Here is a 25,049-nt window from a genome sequence, read left to right as displayed (position 1 = left end):
ACTGTTGGAAACAACCAATGAGAATCATGGTTAAGGAAAATAATAGAATAGCTTGTAAACGTTCAAGACAATCGAGCTGAAAGTTATAAACCCTAATCAAGTACAAATAAATATACTTGTTACAGATCATTTCTTGTAACTGATTAATATTTAGCAACGTATTAAATATCCGGTGTATGGTCCATAATCTATCACAATCTGTGAAACGTGGAGACCGCTGAAGATCCTCGCCACGTAAAAAATAAGAGGTGAAACACCATAAAAAATCCCGTAATCATATAAAACATCAATATAAATAAAACCAATGTCAATAATATGTATTCCATGATCTTTTCAAAAAATATTATCAATGCTAATGAGCATACATATATATGGAAAGCAAAACAAATACTTTTAAAATAACCAGCGCATATGAGCATATTAATATAGAAAATAGATCAATACTTTCTGCTTGGGTGGGTTTGGATGACTTTTAATTAAACATGGAATAAATTTCTCGATATTGATATTGGGTTTCTTATCACTTGTTTAAAATATTCCCAAATCCTTTACATTTGGTTATCATTTGCATACTAACTTAGATATAGGTTTGATTTTGATGTTTTGGAATTAAAAAAAAATATTTTGCCAGTTTGATACTTCCAACTCTGTCTTTTAATTTCTTAGCATTAATAGGAGAACAAAAAATACATTCGAATGCTTAAAAAGACTGTCAAAACAAACAGAATCAAAAATATAACGCCTTGCAAAAAATGAAAGAAGCGAACACATGGCACAACATAGAAAACTAAAGAATAAGCAACACTAACCCCACCAAAAACTAGGGGTTCGAGTTAACACGATTTCATATTCAAATTCAAATTCATTCAATTCGACAAATTGGCAGGAAAACGCAATTGGTGATATATACATATCTGTAATTCACAATGTAAGCTTTAAATACGAGTAATATATTCTAATATACGTTACATTTTTCATAGTAAAAAAGGGCGCTGGTTTAAAAAAAATTAATTGGGTTCAAAATAGTCCTTTTTATGTTTAAAGTCATTTACTTACCACACAACATCAGCTATGAATAACACATTTTATCAGTTCTACATTTGGTGATTTTATTATTCCTAAATTCTCTAAAAATTCAAGGTTAAATCAACGTTAGTCAAAATTTCATTCTCGACGTTCATGATTCGTGATTTGGATGGGGTTTGTGTCGCTAAGCCTTGAGTTTTCTATCTTGTGTTTTGTATTATTTTTTTTAATGTCCCTTTGGAATCTTTCGTCACTCTTCTAGAATGATTTACCATGACGGAAATATATAATTCATAATTAAAAAATAATTGTTCAGAGAACAATTCAAAGTCTTTCCCCAGGTAAAGATCTAATTTAATACGAAAATAACAAAATTCGGTTTATAATGTAATTTCCAGTGTCAATTGATAGCTTGGAGATATTTCCTACAAAGTATTCGGTTAAGCAGGTTCGATTGCAAAGGCAAATAAACAGTTGGATATCATATACCAAACACTTGAGCGACATCTTTCGTAACAAAATTTATACGCAAGAAATAAAAGTGGCGGAAGAAGATAAAAAAATTATTAATCATAAGACCTAATAATAATGATTAGAAGAAAAACCAATAAGTCTTTCCACAGAAAAGTGGAAAGACCTAATAATCTGATATTGTACCTGGGTTAATATAAACCCTTCATTTATCTGGTGAATGCAATCGATTACAAAACTAGACACTAGTTAACAAAATGTGAACGACGCAAATATTTTGCAATGAATGTGTCTTTCTTTGACTTATAAGCTTTTTTTTTATATAAATTTCCAGCTTAAATTTTTCGAAAAACTAAGGATTTTCTTATCCCAGGCATAGAATACCTTAGCTGTATTTGGCACAACTTTTTTGGAATTTTGGATCCTCAATGCTCTTCAACTTTGTACTTGTTTGGCTTTATAAATATTTTGATAAGAGCGTCACTGATCAGTCTTATGTAGACGAAACGCGCGTCTGGCGTACTAAATTATAATCCTGGTATCTTTGATTATTATTTACACCACTGGGTCGATGCCATTGCTGGTGAACGTTTCGTCCCAAAGGGTATCACCAGCCAAGTAGTCAACATTTCGGTGTTGACATAAATATCAATGATGTGGCCATTTTTATAAATTTCCTGTTTACAAAACTTTACATTTTTCGAAATACTAAGGATGTTCTTATCCCAGGCATAGAATACCTTAGCTGTATTTGGTACAACGTTTTGGAATTTTGGATCCTATATGCTCTTAAATATAAATTAACATGCAGACATCTTGTATGTCCAGGTATTTCACATCCAATTTGTTATGGTAATACTCTTTACAAAGCACAAACATGTCAGTATTCACCTCAAAAGCTTACAAAACCTTTAACCAGACTTATTAAGAAGGGATATAGTTGCGATACTGTTGTCAGGTCATTAAGTAATGCATATTTTGGCTTCATTATTGATTCATTTATAATAGGGTCTTTGTATCGGAACTAAACACATTTATTTAAAAAAAAAAAAAAAAAAAAAAAAAAAAAAAAAAAAAAAAAAAAACAGTTGTTTGCATGAAACGGGTTTTGTTCTTCTCATATATTTTATGATAGTATTGTGCCTGATATTCATATGATGAAGACATAATCTTTCAATCAGCTTAATTGAGGTCTGGAGCTGGCAGGTCAGTTAACCGATAGTAGTCTGTTGTTATTTATATACATTATTGTTATTTTTTTATTTTCTTTTGTTACATCTTTAAATTGACATGAATTTTAATGTGCATATCGTTATGCGTTTACTTTTCTACATTGGCTAGAGGTATAGGGGGAGGGTTGAGTTCTCATAAACATGTTTAACCCCGCGCAAATTTGCGCCTGTCCCAAGTCAGGAGCCTCTGGCCTTTGTTAGTCTTGTATGTTTTTTAATTTTAGTTTCTTGTGTATAATTCGGAGTTTAGTATGACGTCAATTATCACTGCACTAGTATACATATTTTTTTTAGGGGCAAGCTGAAGGACACCTACGGGTGCAGCAATTCTCGCTACATTGAAGATCCATTGGTGGCTGTAGCGCCGACCGTTTTTTAAATTTATCAATTTCAAAGCAATGAATGAAAAACTGGTGTAAAATATATTCCGTTTATTATAACAGAAATAAATGTGAAATGTATTGCTATTTACAATAAATAGAAGTTAGATATTCTCTTTGTGTTCAATTACATATAAAATAACTAATCTGTGAAGTTTTTTATATTCTGAAGTTCGTTTCTTAAAGCAACTGATCGTTGGCAATCCAAATTTGAAACTGACTATAGTCGACCTAGTTTACAAAGTGAATACACAAAAAAAAAATATTCCCTACTTCCGGTTAAGGGTTACAATGTAAACAGGAACGCTGTGTAGCAAAAGACTACAATTATGAAAGATTATCGTTATAAATGAATGTGTAAAAGATAATTCCATACAACTTTAACATATTTAAATGATTTGTTATGCGGTTCCTATGAAAATTACTCCGCATAACATCTGAGTCGCGAATGACAACATAAAATGTGCTACGAACTCCCGGTAAAATTTTTACAAAAATATTGCGGGAATTATGAAATACAAAAATGAACTGCACAAATTATTTGCATTAAACAACGTAATAACTTCTATCACGAAAGTAAATTAAGTTAAATAGCGTTGGCACAACACTGCCTCCCGTCAAATAAAGAATTCTGTCCGCAGAAATAAAAATGAACAATTTAACATTTATCAAGCTTGGTGAAAAAAAGTTATTCATGAATTCAATCAATATCAGCAATAACCAAAAAGGAATCATTAAAAAGAAAAATTTAATTTACCTCTTCCTTATTTCTTTTAAGAAACATTTCTTAGTCATACAAATATACAAATATATACATGCGCAATAAAACAATTTTCAATTTTTAAAACAATGTTTATGGAAATAAAATGTTTATCTGTAGTTAAGTTTTCTTTTTATTGGAAGTGTCACAACACTCTTAATTTTCTTTGTACAAATGTTTTCATCTTCTAATTTCTTTTGAGCTGACTTCAACTCTTTCTTTTGCTCTTCTTTCCTCTTTTCCTGTATTTGTATAAAATTTCCAAATCTCAGGCATTCAAATTTGTGTCTTTCCTCCAATTCGTTTATTTCCTTCTTGTGGGTTTCTTCCATGCTTCTGTTATCTTCACTGTGTTCTCCCTCCATTTCTTTTATTTTGTTGCATATGGTACAATTCTGTATATGTTCTGTTATATCCTGACTCATCTTGTACCAAGTAAAAACTGTCTTCATTTTCTGTATGGTTTTCTTAACTCCCATGTGTCCAGAATAAGGGGTGTTGTGGCTCAAAATCAATATATCCTTCTTTAATATTTTTGGAACAATCAACTGTAAATGACTTAATTTACTCTTGGCATACACCCATTTCTGATAAACAATACCATCTATCAATTCAATATTCTCCCAGTTTAACCAATATCTCCTGTAGCTGGGCTTGAACTGGCACACAATACTCTTTCTGGTATCTTTCCTTCTTTTTTCCAATGGTGTAAGTATTTTAGATCTTGGTCTCTTTTTGGAACGCCTGCATTTCTTTAACTGAATATTTGGCCAACCACTCTGGCTGTTCTTGAGATCTTGTTACCACAGCTCTTACTGTTACTTTTTAATTCAGTTCCTTTACATCATCTACTTCAGTCTTGAAACTTTCTCACTGCTTATTTATCTGTTCACAGGCTTTAAAGGTGTCTTTAGAACTGTTTGTAGAATGCTTACATACTGGAACATCATGTTCCTGTCTAGATAATACATCAGCATTTTGGTGTTTTAAGCCTGGACGTTGTTATATCTCAAAATCATACTGTGAAAGGGTTTCAATCCATCTGGCTAGTTGCCCTTGTGGATCTTTGAATTCCAAATAACCATTTCAGAGACCCATGGTCCGTTCTGACGATAAACTTTCTGCCAAGTAAATAGTGTCTGAATTGGTTGACAAATGTTACCATGGCTAAGAGTTTTCTTCTTGTGACGCTGTATCTTTGTTGAGTCTTATCTAATTTCTTTGAGGCATATGCGATCACCTTTTCCTTCCCGTCTTGTACTTGGTGAAGCACTGCGCCAATACCAATATTGGAGGCATCTGTGTCAAAGACAAATTTTCCATCTGAATGTGGGTATGCTAATATTGGACTGGTACAAAGGGCTGTTTTCAAATTATCATAACTTTTCTTAGCTGTTTCTGTCCATTCAAAAGTGACATGTTTTCTAGTCAAATGACTTTATGGAGCAGCTATCTCACTGAAACCTTTTATAAATTGCCTGTAATAGTTGCAAAGGCCCAGGAATGTCTGTACTTCTTTCATTGATGTTGGTACCTTCTAGTTCTTTACACTTTCGATAAGCTTAGGGTTTATGCCATCTTTTCCTACAATATGTCCAAGATACAGTGTTTAGCTCTTCATCAGGTTACATTTAGATGGTTTCAAACCAGCCTTGATGAGTCGTTGAAAAACCTCGTATAGTGTGGATAAATGCTCTTTATAATCTGAACTGAAGATGATAATATCGTCAAGATATATCATAAGGGTCTTCCATTGTAATCATCTGAAGATAAGCTCCATACATCTCTGGAACGTGCTTGGTGCGTTACACAAACCAAATGGCATTTTACAGTAGTCGTACAATCGATATTTTGTGATGAACGCGGTTTTTGGTTGATTTTTTTCTTGCAACTGTAACTGTCAATAACCGCTCTGAAGATCAAGGCAGCTAAAAAGAGATGCAGATGCCAGACAATCCAGACACATATCTATCCTAGGCAAAGGATCGGCATCCTTAATGGCCAAATCATTAAGTTTCCAGAAATCTAAGCACCACCTAACAGTGTTGTCTTTCTTCTGAACAAGTACGACATTGCAAGCCCATGCTGATTTAGATGGCTGGATTGTACTCTGTTCTAATTGTTCATCCAGGTTCTACTTATCTTCATTATCAAATGCTGCTGGTGTTCTTATTAGTGGTTGTCTAATAGGAGCAACCCCAGCTGTATCAATTCTATGTTTGACTAGGGAACATATTCCCAAATCTGTTTTTGAAGAGGCAAAAGCCTTACTGTTCTTCTGTAAAACTTCAGCTAGTTTTTCTTTTATGCTTTCACTCTCTATGTCTTTACTGCTTCTTTCATAAAGATATTTGAGGTGTTCTGGCAACAGTTGATTTTCGGCCTTTTTCTTCTGTTTACCATTCGGCTCATTGATTTTACAAATCTTAATCTCTGATTTCCACTTTTCTGGTATATTTGCCTTTTCTATGTTCTCAGACAATGTGAAGCTTTCTTTGGATAACTCATGTGTTTAACACATCTTGGACTGTTTGCCTGTCAAAGTTTCGACTCTGTCGTTCTCAAGTTCAAACATGTTTTCTATTTTATCAACAGGATGATGTTCACCAAGAAGATAGTTTTTCTTCAAACGTATTGGTTCTGAATCTAAATTTATCAGTCTAACTGGAATATTTTGCATGAAGGGGTCAACTAAAGTCTGTGGCACCATAAATTTCCGGTTGTCTTCTATTACAGGCTGTATCATGGAATACCTGGTATCTAACAACTCTTGATTTTGACCGCAACCATAAAGAATAACTTCTGAAGATGGTGGAATTCGAATCCAAGACTACTCTCGCAGTTACGTCTGACTTGCGTTTGACTTCACATTCTTTCCATTTTCCATTACACTGGATTCCTTTTCTAGAGTGAACTGTAATATCCATTTCATTAAGGACATCGCAGCCTAACAATAAATCATCACCTATAGGTGCTACATATACATCCGAGACAAACTGTGAGTTTCCTACTGTTAACGTCACTGCTGCTACCCCTTTGGTTCCCATTTGCTTCCCTGCTTCGGCAACAACTAGGTTTTTCAGTGCTGGTTTTAACTTTGATCTGTTTATGTTTGGAAGGCGGAAACATATCTCGTCATTTAACACAGTAAATTCTGCCCCAGTATCAATTACAGCCTTGATTTTCTTATTGCTGACCTCCATTGGTACCTTTATACTGGCTGCTGTTATGCGATCAATCACAATTTCCTCTTTAGTGTTCAATATCACATCTTCATCAGCAACTGTATATTTACCATTTTTATCATGTGAAGAAAGACCTTAGTCCTTTTGCACAGACTCAGCAACAAAATCTTGTTCTTGATTACCACTAGCAAATTTCATCATTTCCTGCTTCTTCTCTCTAATCAACAAACATTGCAGTATCCTTTCTATTGATCATCACTTGTCTGGTTTATCTTTACTACTACTGTCTTACTTTTACTATTGTGGGCTGACACTTAGCCGTCAGTTTCAGCCTTCTTCAGTTAAAATCTTCCTCTTTGTCTTGATTTTGTCCTTGATTCTGCCTCGGTTTTGGACAGTATCTCGCAAAATGTCCTTCTTCTTGGCAATTATAACATCTGTTGTTATTCTGTTTCAATGTCTGGAAACGGTCTTTATTCTGTCATTTTGATCTTGGATCAAAGTTTCTCTGATTTTGTTTGTGATAATTAAAATTCTTTGGTGCTTGTTGGGTGTTCAACTTGGCATCCATAATACTCTCAATGGACTTGGTCACCTCAGTAGTTATGCTATCTTTAATGTCCCTTCCAAACTGATTCAGCCTCTCTTCAGTCACAAAACGTTTCCCGACAATTCGTCGTACATCTAACTCTTCAGTTGTACTGTAATTGATATCTCTGTCCTCTGTCTCTACTTCTATTTGTCTTGTTTGATTTCCCCCTTTATACCATTTTTACAGGCTGTATGGTATGCGACAAGGTTGATAGTCTCCTCCATTGTTTTTGTTTTTTTCATCAGAACATCATATGCTACGCTTTGATCTGGCAACCCATTTAACATATGTTCTATGGCAATGCTATTGAACAATTGTTGGTTCATTCCTGGATATGCTTTTTTCACCATCGTCTGTATACGTGCTGCATACTCATTAATTGATTCTTTGTAACCTTTTCTGACTGTCTGCAACTCCTTTCTGTATGTTTCTGGCAATTATTGTCACCAAAACGACTTTCCATTTCTCTGGACAGGAGTCTAAATGAACTTTTGGTGTCATAAGGCAGCTCTAAAGCAAAATTTGAAGCCTCATCTTTCAGGATTAGCAATATTTCCTCAGCCAGACGCCTTGGATCCCAGTTGTTTCTGTCTGCAATGATTTCAAATTGCATAAGAAATGTGCTCCAATCTTCTTTGTCGTTGTAAAAGGGCAATCTTGATCGATATCCATCCTGCGTGCTCGACATTGACTCTGTTCTGCCTATTGTTTCTCTACTTGGCATTCCTTGATCTATTTGACTTTTTTGCCATAGGAAATCTCTTTCTCTTTCAACTTCTATCATCTTCTCCCTCAGTCTTGCCATTTCTATCTGATTAGTATCCATGGTCTTACTAGGTGGGTAGATATGTGTGTCGCTGCGTGGTACCATTCTTGGTGGATTAACAGTCTGGTCAAAAGTCATGTCAATACTTGCTTTATTTTGAGTGTTCAGTACACTTTGAGGAATGTTTATTGCACTCGGGGTCCATTGATATGGATAACTTGTACTCAGTGCACTCTTTGATTGTGAAAAAGTGTTCTGTACACTTTGATTAGACAAATTTGTGCTCAGTGCACTATAATTTGTGCTCAGTGCACTTTGAACAGGGGCAATTGTGCTCAGTGCACTATTTGATTGTGAAAAAAGCGTTATGTACACTTTGATTAGACAAATTTGTGATCAGTGCACTATAATTTGACATGTAAGTGCTCGGTGCACTTTGAACAGGGGCATGTGTGTTCTGTGCACCATACGGAAAACTATAAGTACTTTGAATAGGTGGACTAGTTGTATATGTATGTCAACTTTGACTATTTATTGAAACACTGCCTAATGAATTACTACTACTACCCATATTTAATGAAGATGGGCCAGCTTGAACTGTGGATGTATGTAAACTTGGTGTCATACTAGAATTTCCCTTACTACTTGAAAATATCGGCAATGGTAGCCCTCTATTCCGTAAATTCATACTGACTTTGGGCAAAATCAAGGTTTATATCTTATAATATACTGTGTGTAATGCTTTAATAAATCTGTGCTCTACAGAGGATTGTTTGTCTTGCCCAAGTTTGTTGTTTGTTTTGTTTGTTTGTTGTTTTTTTGTTTGTTGTTGTTTTTTTTTAACTGCTGAGTATCAGTAACTCTTATTATGATTATTACACTTTAAGATATCAGAAACCTTTCTAGTGTTCACTTTTATGTTTTGTTTTTTTTTTAAATGAAAAAAACGATACACCTTCGAGTACCAGTCACTCTTTAGTGATCACTCATATAATACTGAAATAATACACCTTTGAGTGTCAGTCTCTCTTAGGGTTTACTAAATAATACTTAAATGATACACCCGTGAGTGTCAGTCACTCTTTAGTGTTCACTAAAAACACTTAAATATTACACCTTTGAGTGTCAGTCACTCTTTAGTGTTCACTAAAATATACTTTATTAATAACGTTAAGTCTCAAATTAACTTTTTGTGTTTCTTCATTTATACTTTTAAAAATAATCTTTATTTGTTTTTCTCCCACTTTTTGTTAAAACTCTTTGTGTATCAAGTTACACTTTGAGTATTAATAATTTCTAAATTAAAAGAATTTCAGTGGCAATTTAATAACAATTAAATTGGTTCACCGCTGCCACGAATTTGTAGCGCCGACCTTTTTTTAAGTTTACCAATTTCAAAGCAATGAATGAAAAACTGGTGTAAAATACCTTTCGTTTATTATAACAGAAATAAATATGAAATGTATTGCAATTTACAATAAATAGTAGTTAAATATTCTCTATGTGTTCAATTACCTATAAAATAACTAATCTGTGAAGTTATATATATTCTGAAGTTCGTTTCTAAAAGCAGTTGCTCGTTGGCAATCCAAATTTGAAACTGACTATAGTCGACCTAGTTTACAAAGTGAATACACAAAAATAGATATTCCCTACTTCCGGTTATTGGTCACAATGTAAACATCAACGCTGTGTAGAGAAAGACTACAATTATGAAAGATTATCGTTATAAATGAATGTGTAAAAGGTAATTTCATACAACTTTAACATATATAAATGATTTGTTATTCGGTTCCTATGACAATTACTCCACATAACATCTGAGTCGCGAATGGCAACATAAAATGTGCTACGAACTCCCTGTAGATTTATTACAAAAATACTGCGGGAATTATGAAATACAAAAATGAACTGTACAAACTATTTGCATTAAACAACGTAATAACTTCTATCACGAAAGTAAATTAAGTTAAATAGCTTTGGCACAACAGTGGACTTCGGCTGTTGTCTGCTCTATGGTCGGGTTGTTGTCGCTTTGACACATTCACCACTTCCTTTCTTAATTTTAACTTTCAACTTTGTACTTGTTTGACTTTATAAATATTTTGGATTTTCTTATCCCAGGCAAAGAATACCTTAGCTGTATTTGGCACAACTTATTGGAATTTTGGATCCTCAATGCTCTTCAACTTTGTACTTGTTTGGCTTTATAAATATTTTGATATGAGCGTCACTGATGAGTCTTATGTAGACGAAACGCGCGTCTGGCGTACTAAATCATAATCCTGGTACCTTTGATCATTATTTACACCACTGGGTCGATGCCACTGCTGGAGGACGTTTCGTCCACGAGGGTATCACCAGCCCAGTAGTCAACATTTCGGTGTTGACATGAATATCAATAATGTGGTCATTTTTATAACTTTCCTGTTTACAAAACTTTAATTTTTTCGAAAAACTAAGGATTTTCCTATCCCAGTCATAGAATACCTTAGCTGTATTTCACTATTTGGCACAACGTTTTGGAGTTTTAGATCCTCAATGCTCTTCAACTTTGTACTTGTTTGACTTTATAAATATTTTGATATGAGCGTCACTGATGAGTCTTATGTAGACGAAACGCGCGTCTGGCGTACTAAATTATAATCCTGGTACCTTTGATTTTTATTATAAGATTTGATTCCGCTTTAGGTATCTTTCACATGTTTTGTGGATAAACAAATAATTTGTTTGTGAGCTCTTATGATCATTTCCATAGAATAGACACTACTTTAGAATAAAAACAATGCAACAAATTGAAACTTTTAGTAAATTTTGATGTCTAAAAGAGGGACGAAAGATACCAGAGAGACAGTCAAACTCATAAATCGAAAATTAACTGACAACGCCATGGCTAAAAATTAAAAAAAACCAGACAAACAATAGTACACATAACACAACATATTAGCCTAATAGTCTCGGTTGTCTCATTCTGTATGCTTTGTTTACAAGACAGCATCCTGGAGATCAGTGCTTTTCGTTTGTTACATATGATTATTCTGTATTTCTTTTTTTTCAATAACATTTTTACGGAGCTTTTTTATAGATGACTTTACAGTTAGTGTTTTGTTCATTTTTGATAGCCGTACGGTGACATATGGTTGCTCCATCATTCGGTTTTAGACAATGTTCAATAAATGCCTCCTCTGCAATCACACCACAATTCCGTATGTCTAAATGTCAGTCTCAAACCTTTATATTCGTGCATTCTTATCTCAGCTGGCCTTAACCAAAAGAAAATGTGACATTTAAATGTGTACCTAATTGCGTACTAAATCATTAGCCTGGTCTCTTTGTGGAATTTTATTGCCCGCATATCGTATAAGGGTATCGTATGTCCGAATAAATATGTTCATATCAAAATAAATGTTTTCCTCATAAAAGTACGTCAATGTCACAAGAATTTAAAATTAATGTTTTTGGTTTTCCTGGTGTTCATAAAAAAATTTATTAGGTTTCATATCTTACTGGAATAACATATAATAAAAAAAAAATAATATTCATTGCAATTGACCTCTGAATCATGTGTTGCATTGTCGTTTGTTTTTTTCACATCAGTTTTTCTGTTGCTAAGTTGTTTTCCTTTCATAGTTGACGTGTCTCCCTCTGTTTACGTCATTGGTTATTCGAAATTCGAATTTTCTTTGTCAATAAAAGTATTCAAAATTATTTATTCTATAAAAGAAATTTATACATTACAGTCCTAGTGGATTAAGGAGTAAAAAGATATATCCTGGAATGGTCCTGTGACCTTAATCTTAATTATCGTATAACTTTCTTTTTCTTGGATATAAACCCTTTATAAAATAATTTCGGAAGATACCAAAAAGAAAAATAAGAAAAGTACCAATTATCGAGTAAATTCTAAACGGAAAAGTCCCTAAGCAAATGCAAAAATCAATATTTCAAACACATCAAACGAATTGATAACAACTGTCATATTCCAGGTACAGGCATTTTCTTATATAAAAACCAAAGGTGTATGCAAACTAAAACATCGAAGACAGTCTGACAATGAAATGTAAAAAAAAAAAACGAAAAACGAAAAACTACAAGAAGCAGTAATCCCAGGTGCTCAAGAAGGGTATTTGGAATATCCTGTTCCACATGCCGTATCGGAGGTTCTGCTCATGAAGATCACAATTTGGTTATAAATCTAGATTCGATGATGTTTACTTCGGGGAAAAGAGGGTAAAATTGTGTAAACGACAATTGGATCAAATCCGTCATCATTTGCAGTCAGCAAACTTAGCAATAGTAATATGATGACTTTCAAATCTCATAAATCGATTTGGAAGACAAGGTTATCAATGAAAGGTGAGGGAACCATATGAACTCCAAAAGGAACATTTCGACAACAAAAGAGGGACGAAAGATACCAAAGGGACAGTCAAACTCATAAATCTAAAACAAACTGACAACGCCATGGCTAAAAATGAAAAAGACAAACAGAAAAACAATAGTACACATGACACAACATAGAAAACTAAAGAATAAACAACACGAACCCCACCAAAAACTAGGGGTGATCTCAGGTGCTCCGGAAGGGTAAGCAGATCCTGCTCCACATGTGGCACCCGTGTTGTTCGATAATGTTCGATTTAAAGTATTGAAAAGATCAAAGCAAAATACAAACTTTGTTGGCTAATATCACCAAAAAATAAAGATAGAGCAAAAACTTAGGCAATTATTAAGAGATATAAGCAAGAGGGAGCTACATTCCTTTTCAATTTAAATTAATTTTGAAATTGTATAGCAGCAAATATAAATAGGACATATATATCCATATTTGCAGGCACCCAGTGGTAGTAATAGCATTAACGGTGCCAATTTCGACAATAATGTCTCTGCGGTGAAGCTCGAGAAAAGAGTATTTAAATGTTCATAACCTACCATGAAAATTAAAGAGCTGGTGAAATTAAAACAAAAGTAAAGCAAAGCCCGATCATTCTCCCTGTTTTGAAATAGGTCGAAACTCGAAAACATGAGCGACACCCGATAATGTTTTGCAATATATTTAATTTTGATTTAAAAGTCAATAGCGTAGCGTCGTTCACATTTTTCTATTAGGAAACGACCGTTTATTTATAAAAAAAAACCGTGTACGCAATGTTAACACATCCGAAACGAACCGTACAATCCAAAACTATATACCTCTTACAAAGCATGTTCGTTATGTTCAATTTATTTAATATCATCTGTTTACTAGTAAATCAATGGTTAAACTTTTCAATCAATATAATACAACAGTCAAATCTACATCTGTGTGTATAAATTATCTATTTGCTGTAGAAAGTAACACGCTAACTTATGTTGTCGATGATTTAACTTGTCGTTTTGTTCATGGACTCTAGTATTTTATAAGTTCAAAAGGTAATTTTCAATTATACTGATACAAGCGTTTCTCTAATTTTTGAGCTATTTTCACATTTCCTGACCGGTGTGAGAAAAATATTTCTCCTCACTAGTGAAAAATCTGTTCTCGGCAAATGATTAGTCGAAATTTGATTATGACGTCAAAATATTTTGTTTTCTTTCTCAATTTTCCTATTGTGACGTCATGAAAAAAGGCGACCTTGCCTGATGACGTCGCATATAAAGAACACAAGTTTCTGAAATCTTTGAAAAAGAAGGATAAAGATCATTAGAGAAACAGATTCCGACACTATAACTCGTGTATTACGATATTTCTCCACTCTCGACAGTTAAATTTTAGTTATTTATAGAGCTCGGCAAGCCTCGCGCTTTGAATAATAAAATTTAACTGTCTCGAGTGGAGAAATATCGTAATACACTTGTTGCAGTGTAGGAATCTATATTTCTCTATTCTAAAGATTAAATGTTGATTGTGTCGATCAGGTATTAAGGTAAACAAAGAGATAAAATATGATTAATAATAAATTATAAATAATAACAAAATATGTTACCCGTCTGACATATCAAAAATCTATCGTAAACTGATATTAAATACTAGACGAATGTCTTGTGTGTATGCTGAATAAAACACAACAGAAACACAAAACTGCTACAAAAAACAAACATGTTAACACACCAATACATGGAAACGGATTGTTTAATAGCAACTACCATATTGCTGACTTGGTACCGGATATTTTAAGAAGAACTGATTGGTTGTACCTGGTTTTATGGCTAGCTAACCCTCTCGCTTATATTGCAAGTGTAGAATAAATTATTCAATGTTGATAGTGTAAACAATATAGGTTGAAACTGTTTTTTTTTTCATTTTGCAGCTTTATTAGAAGCTGTACTCCAAGTATCTCGTGTGTAAATCTAAAAATAATATGGCCGGTAAGTTTTCGGAATTATTTACTCTCTTCCAAAACAAATACAAAGTAAGGTAAATAATTAACAATATGAATACATAACATAAGAACAAAACAAAGTTTTGACAAGAACAAAGTTTTGACAAGAAAAAAATCACTGTAGTAAAGCAGTTGTATTATAGCACTGAAAATATTCATGTAGAAAACGGTTTAAAGCAGGTACGGTGATGCATTAAATTTTGTTTAAGTTGCCAAGTAGTCGCTGAACTTCATTGTTCGTGTGTTGTAAACTAAATAACATTTTTTACGCAATGTGGTTGAGTAGTTAGTGGACTATAACACTATCATGTGTAAGTTACTTCAATCCGAATACTGAATTTGTAGGGATGTCCAACAATTATACAAAATGTTTACCCCATATATCTATACAATAACTCTGCAACACATAGTTGCAACAGAAGATAATGATATAAAGACAGATCATTGTAATATGTATAAGTTTATATAATTATCAGATAAGTACGTCTAAACAAATGACAACCCCACGACAGATCCGTCTATTAGATCACCAGTGCAGGTGATATTCTGCTGAAAACACATGTTATAATCATTATTACTCTAAATATCAACAAATCAATGTTAATTCTCAAAATGTGCGGAAGCAAATTAAAGGCAAAAGTAGTATACCGCTGTTCAAAACTCATAAATCTATGGACAAAAAACAAAATCGGGGTAACAAACTAAAACTGAGGGAAACGCATTAAATATTAGAGGAGAACAACGACACAACATTAAAATGTAACACACACAGTAACGGATTAAGCATTAGACAAAATCCTATGAGAATAACCAATATAACATCAAAACCAAATACATGAATTTGGCATAGAAAAGTAAATGTGTGTTCTTCCCTCGGCAGGATTACAACTCATGGTATCAGGATATCGTGACAACATCGTATATTCTTTTTCCAGGACTCTTCTGATTACTTGGCAACCTATACCTTAGTTTGAATGTTTATAATATAGACTTAAAATCATATTTTTGTTTTTAAATGGCTGAATCCAGAATTAACTGATATCCCTCATTTGTTCAACAGTAAGTCTATTATAATTCTTACTCTTCAATTAGACAGTTCGTGTGACGATATTGCAATCATCGGAGCGGGCATTGCAGGGACATATGCTGCATGGAGACTACGTAAACAAAATAAACAGATAACTATTTATGAGTTCTCAAATCGAGTAGGTGGACGAATGTATACTTTACACTTCCCTGGTATACCAGACATCAACATTGAATTAGGGGCTATGAGATATAGACCTGAAGGTACAATGTATTGATGATAGATGAAATACTATTTGGGGGTTGGGGGGATGGGGTGGAATGATAGTATGTTAATCTTGTTTTTGTAGTTTTGCTTGCATGTTTGTATGTTTTCTATTAGTATTTAGAGGAGATTATTTATTATGTCACTTTAACTGGTTATACTATCCATACAGATACATTGCAAATTAAGCTTTCTATTACATTTCGTTTACTGTTTTGAGCGTAAATTGAAAGATAAATCAACGCATATATCGTCAAAAGTAAAATAACAAAAATACAAAACTCCGAGGAAAATTATTAACAGAAAGTACTTCAGCAAATGACAAAATCAAAAGTTCAAACTCATCAAACGAGAGGAATTCCTTAAATAGTCATTATATATGCCAGCCACAATTTCCTTTCTATATTTTCCTTTCAGATAAATCGATTAATGAATGTTTAAAGTAGAGCTATTAATGCTTATATGCCTCTATCATCTTTTGATATTTATCTCGGTTGTTTATAAAAAAATTGACTTACTTAAGTATTTTGAACAATGCTAAGCTACGGTTGCCTATGATTTCTTAAACTTTTTCAGAGCATAAATTGTTGAACGACACAATTCTACAACTCGGGCTACCAATAATAGATTTCCCATTAGGAGACGGTATACACAGAGATACACGACGTTACGTACGAGGCGTTCATCTTCGAGAGGATGAGCTTGGAATGGATCGATTAAAAACACCCTTTAATCTATCTGCTGAAGAATTTAAACCAGTAGACGAATTGAGATGGTATGTCTTATAGTAATGGGTATGCATCATTTGAGATTTACTTAACTTAAATGTTTGGATATATTATACACCAAAGTAACTTAGTTAATTAATGTCAATTGGTCTTTTATTTTCAAAATTAGTATGATCAAAGAGAGAAAAAAGAAACCACAGGGAATACAAAATCGTAAATCGAAAATAAAGTGACAACGCCATGACAAAAATATCTATACAAACCACAACATAGAGATATAAAAACTAAGAAACACGAACCAAACTAAAAACTTGGGAAGATTTTAGGTGCTCGAAATAGTATGAAGATCCCGTTTTACGTGTTACACCCGTCGTATTACACACGTTCGAACAAACCCTGCAATAATTATAAATCGGTATGTCAAATATTGGAACATATCCGTCTTCATCTGTGTAAAAGATATTCTATAACGGTCAATCAACTCGTAATGGCTTCTTTAATCTTTTTGAAGGGATGATTTTAACTTCATCACTTTGACCTCTTGATTTAATATCTGCATTGTGAACAGCAACACTCTATCAAGGAAATCATGATGGGAAATGCAAACCCTGTTATATATTATCAACTGGGAGATACAATGTAAAGTTTATATGCGCTGCTAGAATATTGCTTCATTGAAATTGAAATTTCACATAAATGTTTTAATTCAATTTTTAAAGACCGTATAGTGACAGTGACACCCAATAGAGCTGTCTGAATTTTAGGCATTACATATCTTCATATTTTATTTTATACCTGGCTAGTACATGATTACAAATTGTACATATGGATTTCTTCACTTAGGGAAATGTTCAGAAATAACACAGATGTTTTAACTACAACAGTACCTGATGCCATTAAACAGCTACACGTAAAAACTAGAGACGGTGTTGCAATGTATAAACAAAGGTAAAACAATTATATAATAATAGTACGACTGCAAGGGGCAGTCAAAAATGGAAATTTGATTGACAAAACGAAATGAAACGTTCATGTTTCCAGAGTATGCACATGATGCCTATAATATCTAATACAAAAGTTGAAAACAGTTCGGTAAGGTACGTGTAGATTCATCCTGAAGAATACCATATCGAGTAGAAAAAAGGTTCATTCGTCGTTGCTCTTTTCTCTGTAATACCACCAATCTCTTTTAGTTTAAACATATTTATTTACAGTGGATTTTCTCTGTAATACCACCAATCTCTTTTCTCTGTTATACCACCAATCTCTTTTCTCTGTTATACCACCAATCTCTTTTCTCTGTTATACCACCAATCTCTTTTCTCTGTAATACTACTAATCTCTTTTCTCTGTAATACTACCAATCTCTTTTCTCTGTAATACCACCAATCTCTTTTCTATGTAATACTACTAATCTCTTTTCTCTGTTATACCACCAATCTCTTTTCTCTGTTATACCACCAATCTCTTTTCTCTGTAATACTACTAATCTCTTTTCTCTGTTATACCACCAATCTCTTTTCTCTGTTATACCACCAATCTCTTTTCTCTGTAATACCACCAATCTCTTTTCTCTGTAATACCACCAATCTCTTTTCTCTGTTATACCACCAATCTCTTTTCTATGTAATACTACTAATCTCTTTTCTCTGAAATACCACCAATCTCTTTTCTCTGTAATACTATCAATCTCTTTTCTCTGTTATACTACTAATCTCTTTTCTCTGTTATACCACCAATCTCTTTTCTCTGTAATACTACTAATCTCTTTTCTCTGAAATACCACCAATCTCTTTTCTCTGTTATAACACCAATCTCTTTTCTCTGTTATACCACCAATCTCTTTTTTCTGTAATACTACCAATCTCTTTTCTCTGTCATACCACCAATCTCTTTTCTCTGTAATACCACCAATCTCTTTTCTCTGTAATACTACCAATCTCTTTTCTCTGTAATACCACCAATCTCTTTTCTCTGTAATACTACCAATCTCTTTTCTCTGTTATACCACCAATCTCTTTTCTCTGTAATACTACCAATCTCTTTTCTCTGTCATACCACCAATCTCTTTTCTCTGTAATACTACTAATCTCTTTTCTCTGAAATACTACTAATCTCTTTTCTCTGAAATACCACCAATCTCTTTTCTCTGTTATACTACTAATCTCTTTTCTCTGTTATACCACCAATCTCTTTTCTGTGTAATACTACTAATCTCTTTTCTCTGTAATACCACCAATCTCTTTTCTCTGTTATACCACCAATCTCTTTTCTCTGTTATACCACCAATCTCTTTTCTCTGTTATACCACCAATCTCTTTTCTCTGTAATACTACTAATCTCTTTTCTCTGAAATACCACCAATCTCTTTTCTCTGTAATACTATCAATCTCTTTTCTCTGTTATACTACTAATCTCTTTTCTCTGTTATACCACCAATCTCTTTTCTCTGTAATACTACTAATCTCTTTTCTCTGAAATACCACCAATCTCTTTTCTCTGTTATAACACCAATCTCTTTTCTCTGTTATACCACCAATCTCTTTTTTCTGTAATACTACCAATCTCTTTTCTCTGTCATACCACCAATCTCTTTTCTCTGTAATACCACCAATCTCTTTTCTCTGTAATACTACCAATCTCTTTTCTCTGTAATACCACCAATCTCTTTTCTCTGTAATACTACCAATCTCTTTTCTCTGTTATACCACCAATCTCTTTTCTCTGTAATACTACCAATCTCTTTTCTCTGTCATACCACCAATCTCTTTTCTCTGTAATACTACTAATCTCTTTTCTCTGAAATACTACTAATCTCTTTTCTCTGAAATACCACCAATCTCTTTTCTCTGAAATACCACCAATCTCTTTTCTCCGTAATACTACTAATCTCTTTTCTCTGAAATACCACCAATCTCTTTTCTCTGTAATACTACCAATCTCTTTTCTCTGTAATACTATCAATCTCTTTTCTCTGTTATACCACCAATCTCTTTTCTCTGTAAAACTATCAATCTCTTTTCTCTGTAATACCACCAATCTCTTTTCTCTGTAATACTACTAATCTCTTTTCTCTGTTATACCACCAATCTCTTTTCTCTGTAATACTACTAATCTCTTTTCTCTGTTATACCACCAATCTCTTTTCTCTGTAATACTACCAATCTCTTTTCTCTGTCATACTACTAATCTCTTTTCTCTGAAATACCACCAATCTCTTTTCTCTGTAATACTACCAATCTCTTTTCTCTGTAATACTATCAATCTCTTTTCTCTGTTATACCACCAATCTCTTTTCTCTGTAATACTACCAATCTCTTTTCTCTGTTATGCCACCAATCTCTTTTCTCTGTTATACCACCAATCTCTTTTCTATGTAATACTACTAATCTCTTTTCTCTGTTATACCACCAATCTCTTTTCTCTGTAATACTACCAATCTCTTTTCTCTGTAATACCACCAATCTCTTTTCTCTGTTATACCACCAATCTCTTTTCTCTGTTATACCACCAATCCCTTTTCTCTGTAATACTACCAATCTCTATTCTCTGTAATACTATCAATCTCTTTTCTCTGTTATACCACCAATCTCTTTTCTCTGTAATACTACCAATCTCTTTTCTCTGTTATACCACCAATCTCTTTTCTCTGTTATACCACCAATCTCTTTTCTATGTTATACCACCAATCTCTTTTCTATGTAATACTACTAATCTCTTTTCTCTGTTATACCACCAATCTCTTTTCTATGTAATACTACTAATCTCTTTTCTCTGTTATACCACCAATCTCTTTTCTCTGTTATACCACCAATCTCCTTTCTCTGTTATACCACCAATCTCTTTTCTATGTTATACCACCAATCTCTTTTCTCTGTTATACTACCAATCTCCTTTCTCTGTAATACTACCAATCTCCTTTCTCTAAAATTGAGAAAGGAAATGGTGAATATGTCAAAGCGACAACCACCCGACCATAGAGCAAACAACAGCCGAAGGCAACCAATGGGTCTTCAATGTAGCGAGAATTCCCGCACCCGTAGGTGTCCTTCAGCTGGCCCCTAAAATATGCATAATAGTACAGTGATCTGTAATACTACTAATCTCTTTTCTCTGTTATACTACCAATCTCTTTTCTCTGTAATACTACTAATCTCTTTTCTCTGTTATACCACCAATCTCTTTTCTATGTAATACTACTAATCTCTTTTCTCTGTTATACCACCAATCTCTTTTCTATGTAATACTACTAATCTCTTTTCTCTGTTATACCACTAATCTCTTTTCTATGTAATACTACTAATCTCTTTTCTCTGTAATACCACCAATCTCTTTTCTCTGTAATACTACTAATCTCTTTTCTCTGTTATACCACCTATCTCTTTTCTCTGTTATACCACTAATCTCTTTTCTATGTAATACTACTTATCTCTTTTCTCTGTAATACCACCAATCTCTTTTCTCTGTAATACTACTAATCTCTTTTCTCTGAAATACTACCAGTCTCTGTTCTCTGTTATACCACCAATCTTATATAAATGACATACAACAAGAACAACGTATAAGCAAAATGATAAAATGTCTTAAAACGATGTATTTAACTGTCATTATTTATTTATAAAACTGATTGTTATTCTGTTATTCCTAAGGAAACCATATAAGTTTAATAGTATTATTGGGTGCATTCTCTTGCATTTTCTGAGGTAGGAACTACTTCCTGGTGGTAAGTCTCTGTCGCAGAGTGAGCCCGGAAAAATCACCAACCTTCGACAAGAAAATAGCAATATCAGTCAGTTTAGATCAGAGTCTAACGTACCTGCCACTTGCAGGGTTTCTTACTCATAACCTCAGGGTTGACAGGCTAGTGGTATAATACATAAACACTATATACAATACATGGCCACTAGAGACAAGTTGGGTCGAATAGCAAAGCTTTAATAATAATAAGTTTTTTGCAAAGACAGGAGCATTCTTATATAAACTCGAAGTCATACTATATTAAATGTTTCTTTAGACAATTATTACTCTTTAATTTGACAGAAAATGCTAGAAGCAGAGGTTTTGATAATCATAATTATCCTTGTCTCCAAAAGCATTAACATGTCAAAAATAGACATTTTTAAAAAGGTACATATTAACTCTTGTTATGCCCCATTTATTAGTTTTATGTTTTCTGGTCTGTGCGTCCGTCTGTTTGTTCGTTCGTCCGTCCCGCTTCAGGTTAAAGTTTTTGGTTGAGGTAAGGTTAAAGTTTTTGGTCGAAGTAGTTTTTGATGAAGTGGAGTTCAATCAAGTTCAAACTTAGTAAACATGTTCCCTATGACATGATCTGTCTAATGTTAATGCCAAATTAGAGGTTTTACACATTATCACTGTCCACTGAACATAGAAAATGATAGTGCGGATGGGGCATCTGTGTACTGTTTATTGATGTTTTTTTTCAAAATTATCCTACCCGAATTTGTTTTTTTTCTCAATCAATTTATGAATTTCTAACAGCGGTATAATACTGTTACCTTTAATTATCAACAGCGCTATCGAACCTTGGTGATATAAATTAAAAATATTCTTTTTTTATTATTTTAGTATACAGTCTGTAAAACACAAGTCTATTAGTATAGAAGCCCAAAATTACATTGAACAGACCAGCCCATTTCGTGCCACTGAGACAGTTACAAGTGCCTCAATGAACGTTATGACTTCGCCGCCATCTACATCGTCTAAACGGGTTTCTAAAACAGTTGCAACGGGAATGAATTCCATACCAATTGCATTACTTAGAGAATTCCTGTTAACTAGTTCAAGGTATGAATAAAACCGTGTTAAATGTTTCACCCCATTGTGTTTCACATTATCACACACGGTTTTTTTTTATGAAAGTGTAGTTTAAGTTACGTTTTAAAACTTTAAAAGAAAAACAATATAAATAAGGGATCGATATAAAACTAACAATCGACGAAAAAGGGGATGACATGCGATGTTGCAGATGGTCAGAAGTTCATTAGAATAGTAAATCAATTATTCGAAAAATGTTACATGATAACGTTTCTATAAAACTTTGTGAAATTCGGAATTAAAAAAAAAAGCTTATATAAGGTTTTAAAATGAATGCCCTTTTCAACAGGGGATACAGAAAAAAAATCCAATGCAGTTACTAGTGCTTAACATAATAATATTCAGCGTTCAAATTCTAGAATCATATGAATTAAAGAACATAACAACATGAATGTGTGTATAAGCTGGTCCGAGTACACAGTTATCCGAATATAGTCCCTAGTGTGGACAGTGTGTTACTTGTCATTTTTTTTTTATACCCCTTCCAAATTTATTCATTTTGGTTTTCGTATTGCAGGCATTGTCTAAAATTGAACAATCATCTCAAAGCAATTACCAAAAATGGTGATGACTCATATGAGCTTTACTTTGAAACGACGGAAACTAAAAAGGGAAGGACTCGTATACAGCGGGTAAGATTCTATTTCAGATCGGATTGTTCATCTGCTTTTCTGCATTTATTAGAAATATAACGTTAACTATAGGTACCTCACACTCATCAGAACCTAAAGTTTCACGATTGAAACTATATATTAAGGTTAAGGCACTGAATCAGAAAAAAATGTTTGACAGTTTGAAAAAAATAAAAATTTTGTTATTCATTTTAAACCTTATGCTCTTCATGCCTAAAACGATTGGCGGATAGAGTTGATCATACTTTTCATTGGGGATGTAATTGGATTTGTATCATCTAAAAAATGTACGTAGCAATCAACTTTAAAGCATTGATATTTGACAGATGATGAATGTGCATGCAATGCGTAGATCGTATTTTAGTAAATCAGTACGAAGAATCACAATAACTATGTTTTGCTTGAAGAATATGACATCAAAATGAGCTTCATGAGTCTTTAATTCGTAAGGTAATCTGCTTTAAAGAAAAACATCATTAATCAATTTCTTGTGTGATGAGATATAATTGGAATTCAACGTATCAATTAGTTTTCATGTATGACATTTACCACTTAAAATAATTTTGTTAGAGGAAGGTTTCCTTTGCTCACAAACAAATCATTAGTGTCAATTTCATTACCTAGCTTGCGCACGTGCTAACGTATTTAAAATCCCTGTCTTTAAAATTTTATAGGAGAAAATGGCAACAAAGAGATTCGCACGGAAAGTAATTCTTGCCATTAATAGACTAGCACTGGAAATACTCGACTGGGAAGGACTTAGACAACCACGAATATGGGAACTAATTACAAAAAGTGTCCTTGATTCGCCGAATGGCAAATATTTTCTTGCCTACAACGAACCTTGGTGGCTTAAATCTCCTGTGTATGAAAGTTACACAATAACAGATACACCACTGAACCAGATATACGACTTTGGCACTTCAAAAACTAATCCAAAGCGGTCTGTTCTATTGCCTATGTACTCAGATTTCTGTTTATCGACATGGTTGGAAATGGCAGAACGAGATAACAAGACAACAGTAACAGATGGTGACATTATATTCCCTATTGGTAAGGAAATTATACAGATGACTAATAAATATCTGTCTGAAATATTTAAAATACCTGTCAAAGATATACCACATCCAACACATGGCGTATTGTGCATTTGGAAAAGTTATCCTTATGGCGGTGCCGACCAAGCTTTTATGCCTGGATATATTTATACAGATATTGATAAAGAGATGGTCAAACCGTCAAATAAAGATGACATTTATACTGCCTGTAATGCATTTAATGCACGTTCATGGTCATGGTGGTCAAATTCTGCTTTACAGGCAGTGGAACTCATCATGCCGTATTTTGGGTTACCAAGTACGGAGTAGCAACCAAAGTTACGGTTGGTAGTATAGCCGTCATGAAAAAAAAAACGTTTGAAATAAAGATTTTTCCTTACATGCACTTATTATTTGATGAAGAAAAAAAAACGACTTTTGGTTTACTTTGTTTTGGAGGGGGTATTCAGTACTCAGTATTCAGGATTTAAATTGGTTTTAGGAAAGGTGTAAGGTCAAGACAAGCTTGTTTAAAACTTCAGTATGTCTCATTGTAAGTATTACAAAAGAAACAAATATATTTTTGTGTGTTTAAAGGGGGTAGGTCAATTTCTACAGTCTTACAAGTAGGTAAAAAAAACTGTTTTGAACTCTGATCTAGAAACTAACAAGTAAATGTGAAATAAAAAATATATCATAACTTGCAGAATGCAAAAGAAAAAAAAAATCAACCTATTTTTTTTATTGTTTCC

At 33.3% G+C, this 25,049-nt stretch overlaps 2 protein-coding genes across 2 annotated transcripts; both read left to right on the top strand.

The window, feature by feature from the left end:
- Positions 1 to 10,071: 10,071 nt before the first annotated feature.
- LOC143057430 (achacin-like) lies at positions 10,072 to 23,816 on the top strand. Its single transcript, XM_076230734.1, has 8 exons — positions 10,072 to 10,159; positions 14,703 to 14,760; positions 15,867 to 16,064; positions 16,642 to 16,840; positions 17,637 to 17,741; positions 22,380 to 22,598; positions 23,146 to 23,260; positions 23,790 to 23,816. The coding sequence occupies exons 2-8, from the start codon at positions 14,754 to 14,756 to the stop codon at positions 23,814 to 23,816; spliced, it is 870 nt and encodes a 289-aa protein (XP_076086849.1). The 5' UTR covers positions 10,072 to 10,159; positions 14,703 to 14,753.
- Positions 23,817 to 23,938: 122 nt separating this feature from the next.
- On the top strand, positions 23,939 to 24,691 carry LOC143056087 (L-amino-acid oxidase-like). The gene has a single exon (XM_076229171.1). It carries the CDS (start codon positions 23,941 to 23,943, stop codon positions 24,625 to 24,627), a length of 687 nt encoding a protein of 228 aa, XP_076085286.1. The 5' UTR covers positions 23,939 to 23,940; the 3' UTR covers positions 24,628 to 24,691.
- The last annotated feature ends 358 nt before the right edge of the window (positions 24,692 to 25,049 follow it).

Source organism: Mytilus galloprovincialis, chromosome 13, assembly GCF_965363235.1.
Source record: "Mytilus galloprovincialis chromosome 13, xbMytGall1.hap1.1, whole genome shotgun sequence".
NCBI lineage: Eukaryota > Metazoa > Mollusca > Bivalvia > Mytilida > Mytilidae > Mytilus > Mytilus galloprovincialis.
Note: the sequence above shows the minus strand (reverse complement) of the source record. Positions and strands in the feature narration are given on the sequence as shown.

What these genes read in the sequence shown, in the direction of transcription:
- LOC143057430 (XM_076230734.1), top strand. An exon ending in TATGAGATATAGACCTGAAG is followed by an intron (nt 16,065 to 16,641) that starts GTACAATGTATT and finishes AAACTTTTTCAG; the next exon opens with AGCATAAATTGTTGAACGAC. An exon ending in GAAGGACTCGTATACAGCGG is followed by an intron (nt 23,261 to 23,789) that starts GTAAGATTCTAT and finishes CGTATCAATTAG; the next exon opens with TTTTCATGTATGACATTTAC.
- LOC143056087 (XM_076229171.1), top strand. Translation starts at nt 23,941, where the DNA reads ATGGCAACAAAGAGATTCGCACGGAAAGTAATTCTTGCCATTAATAGA.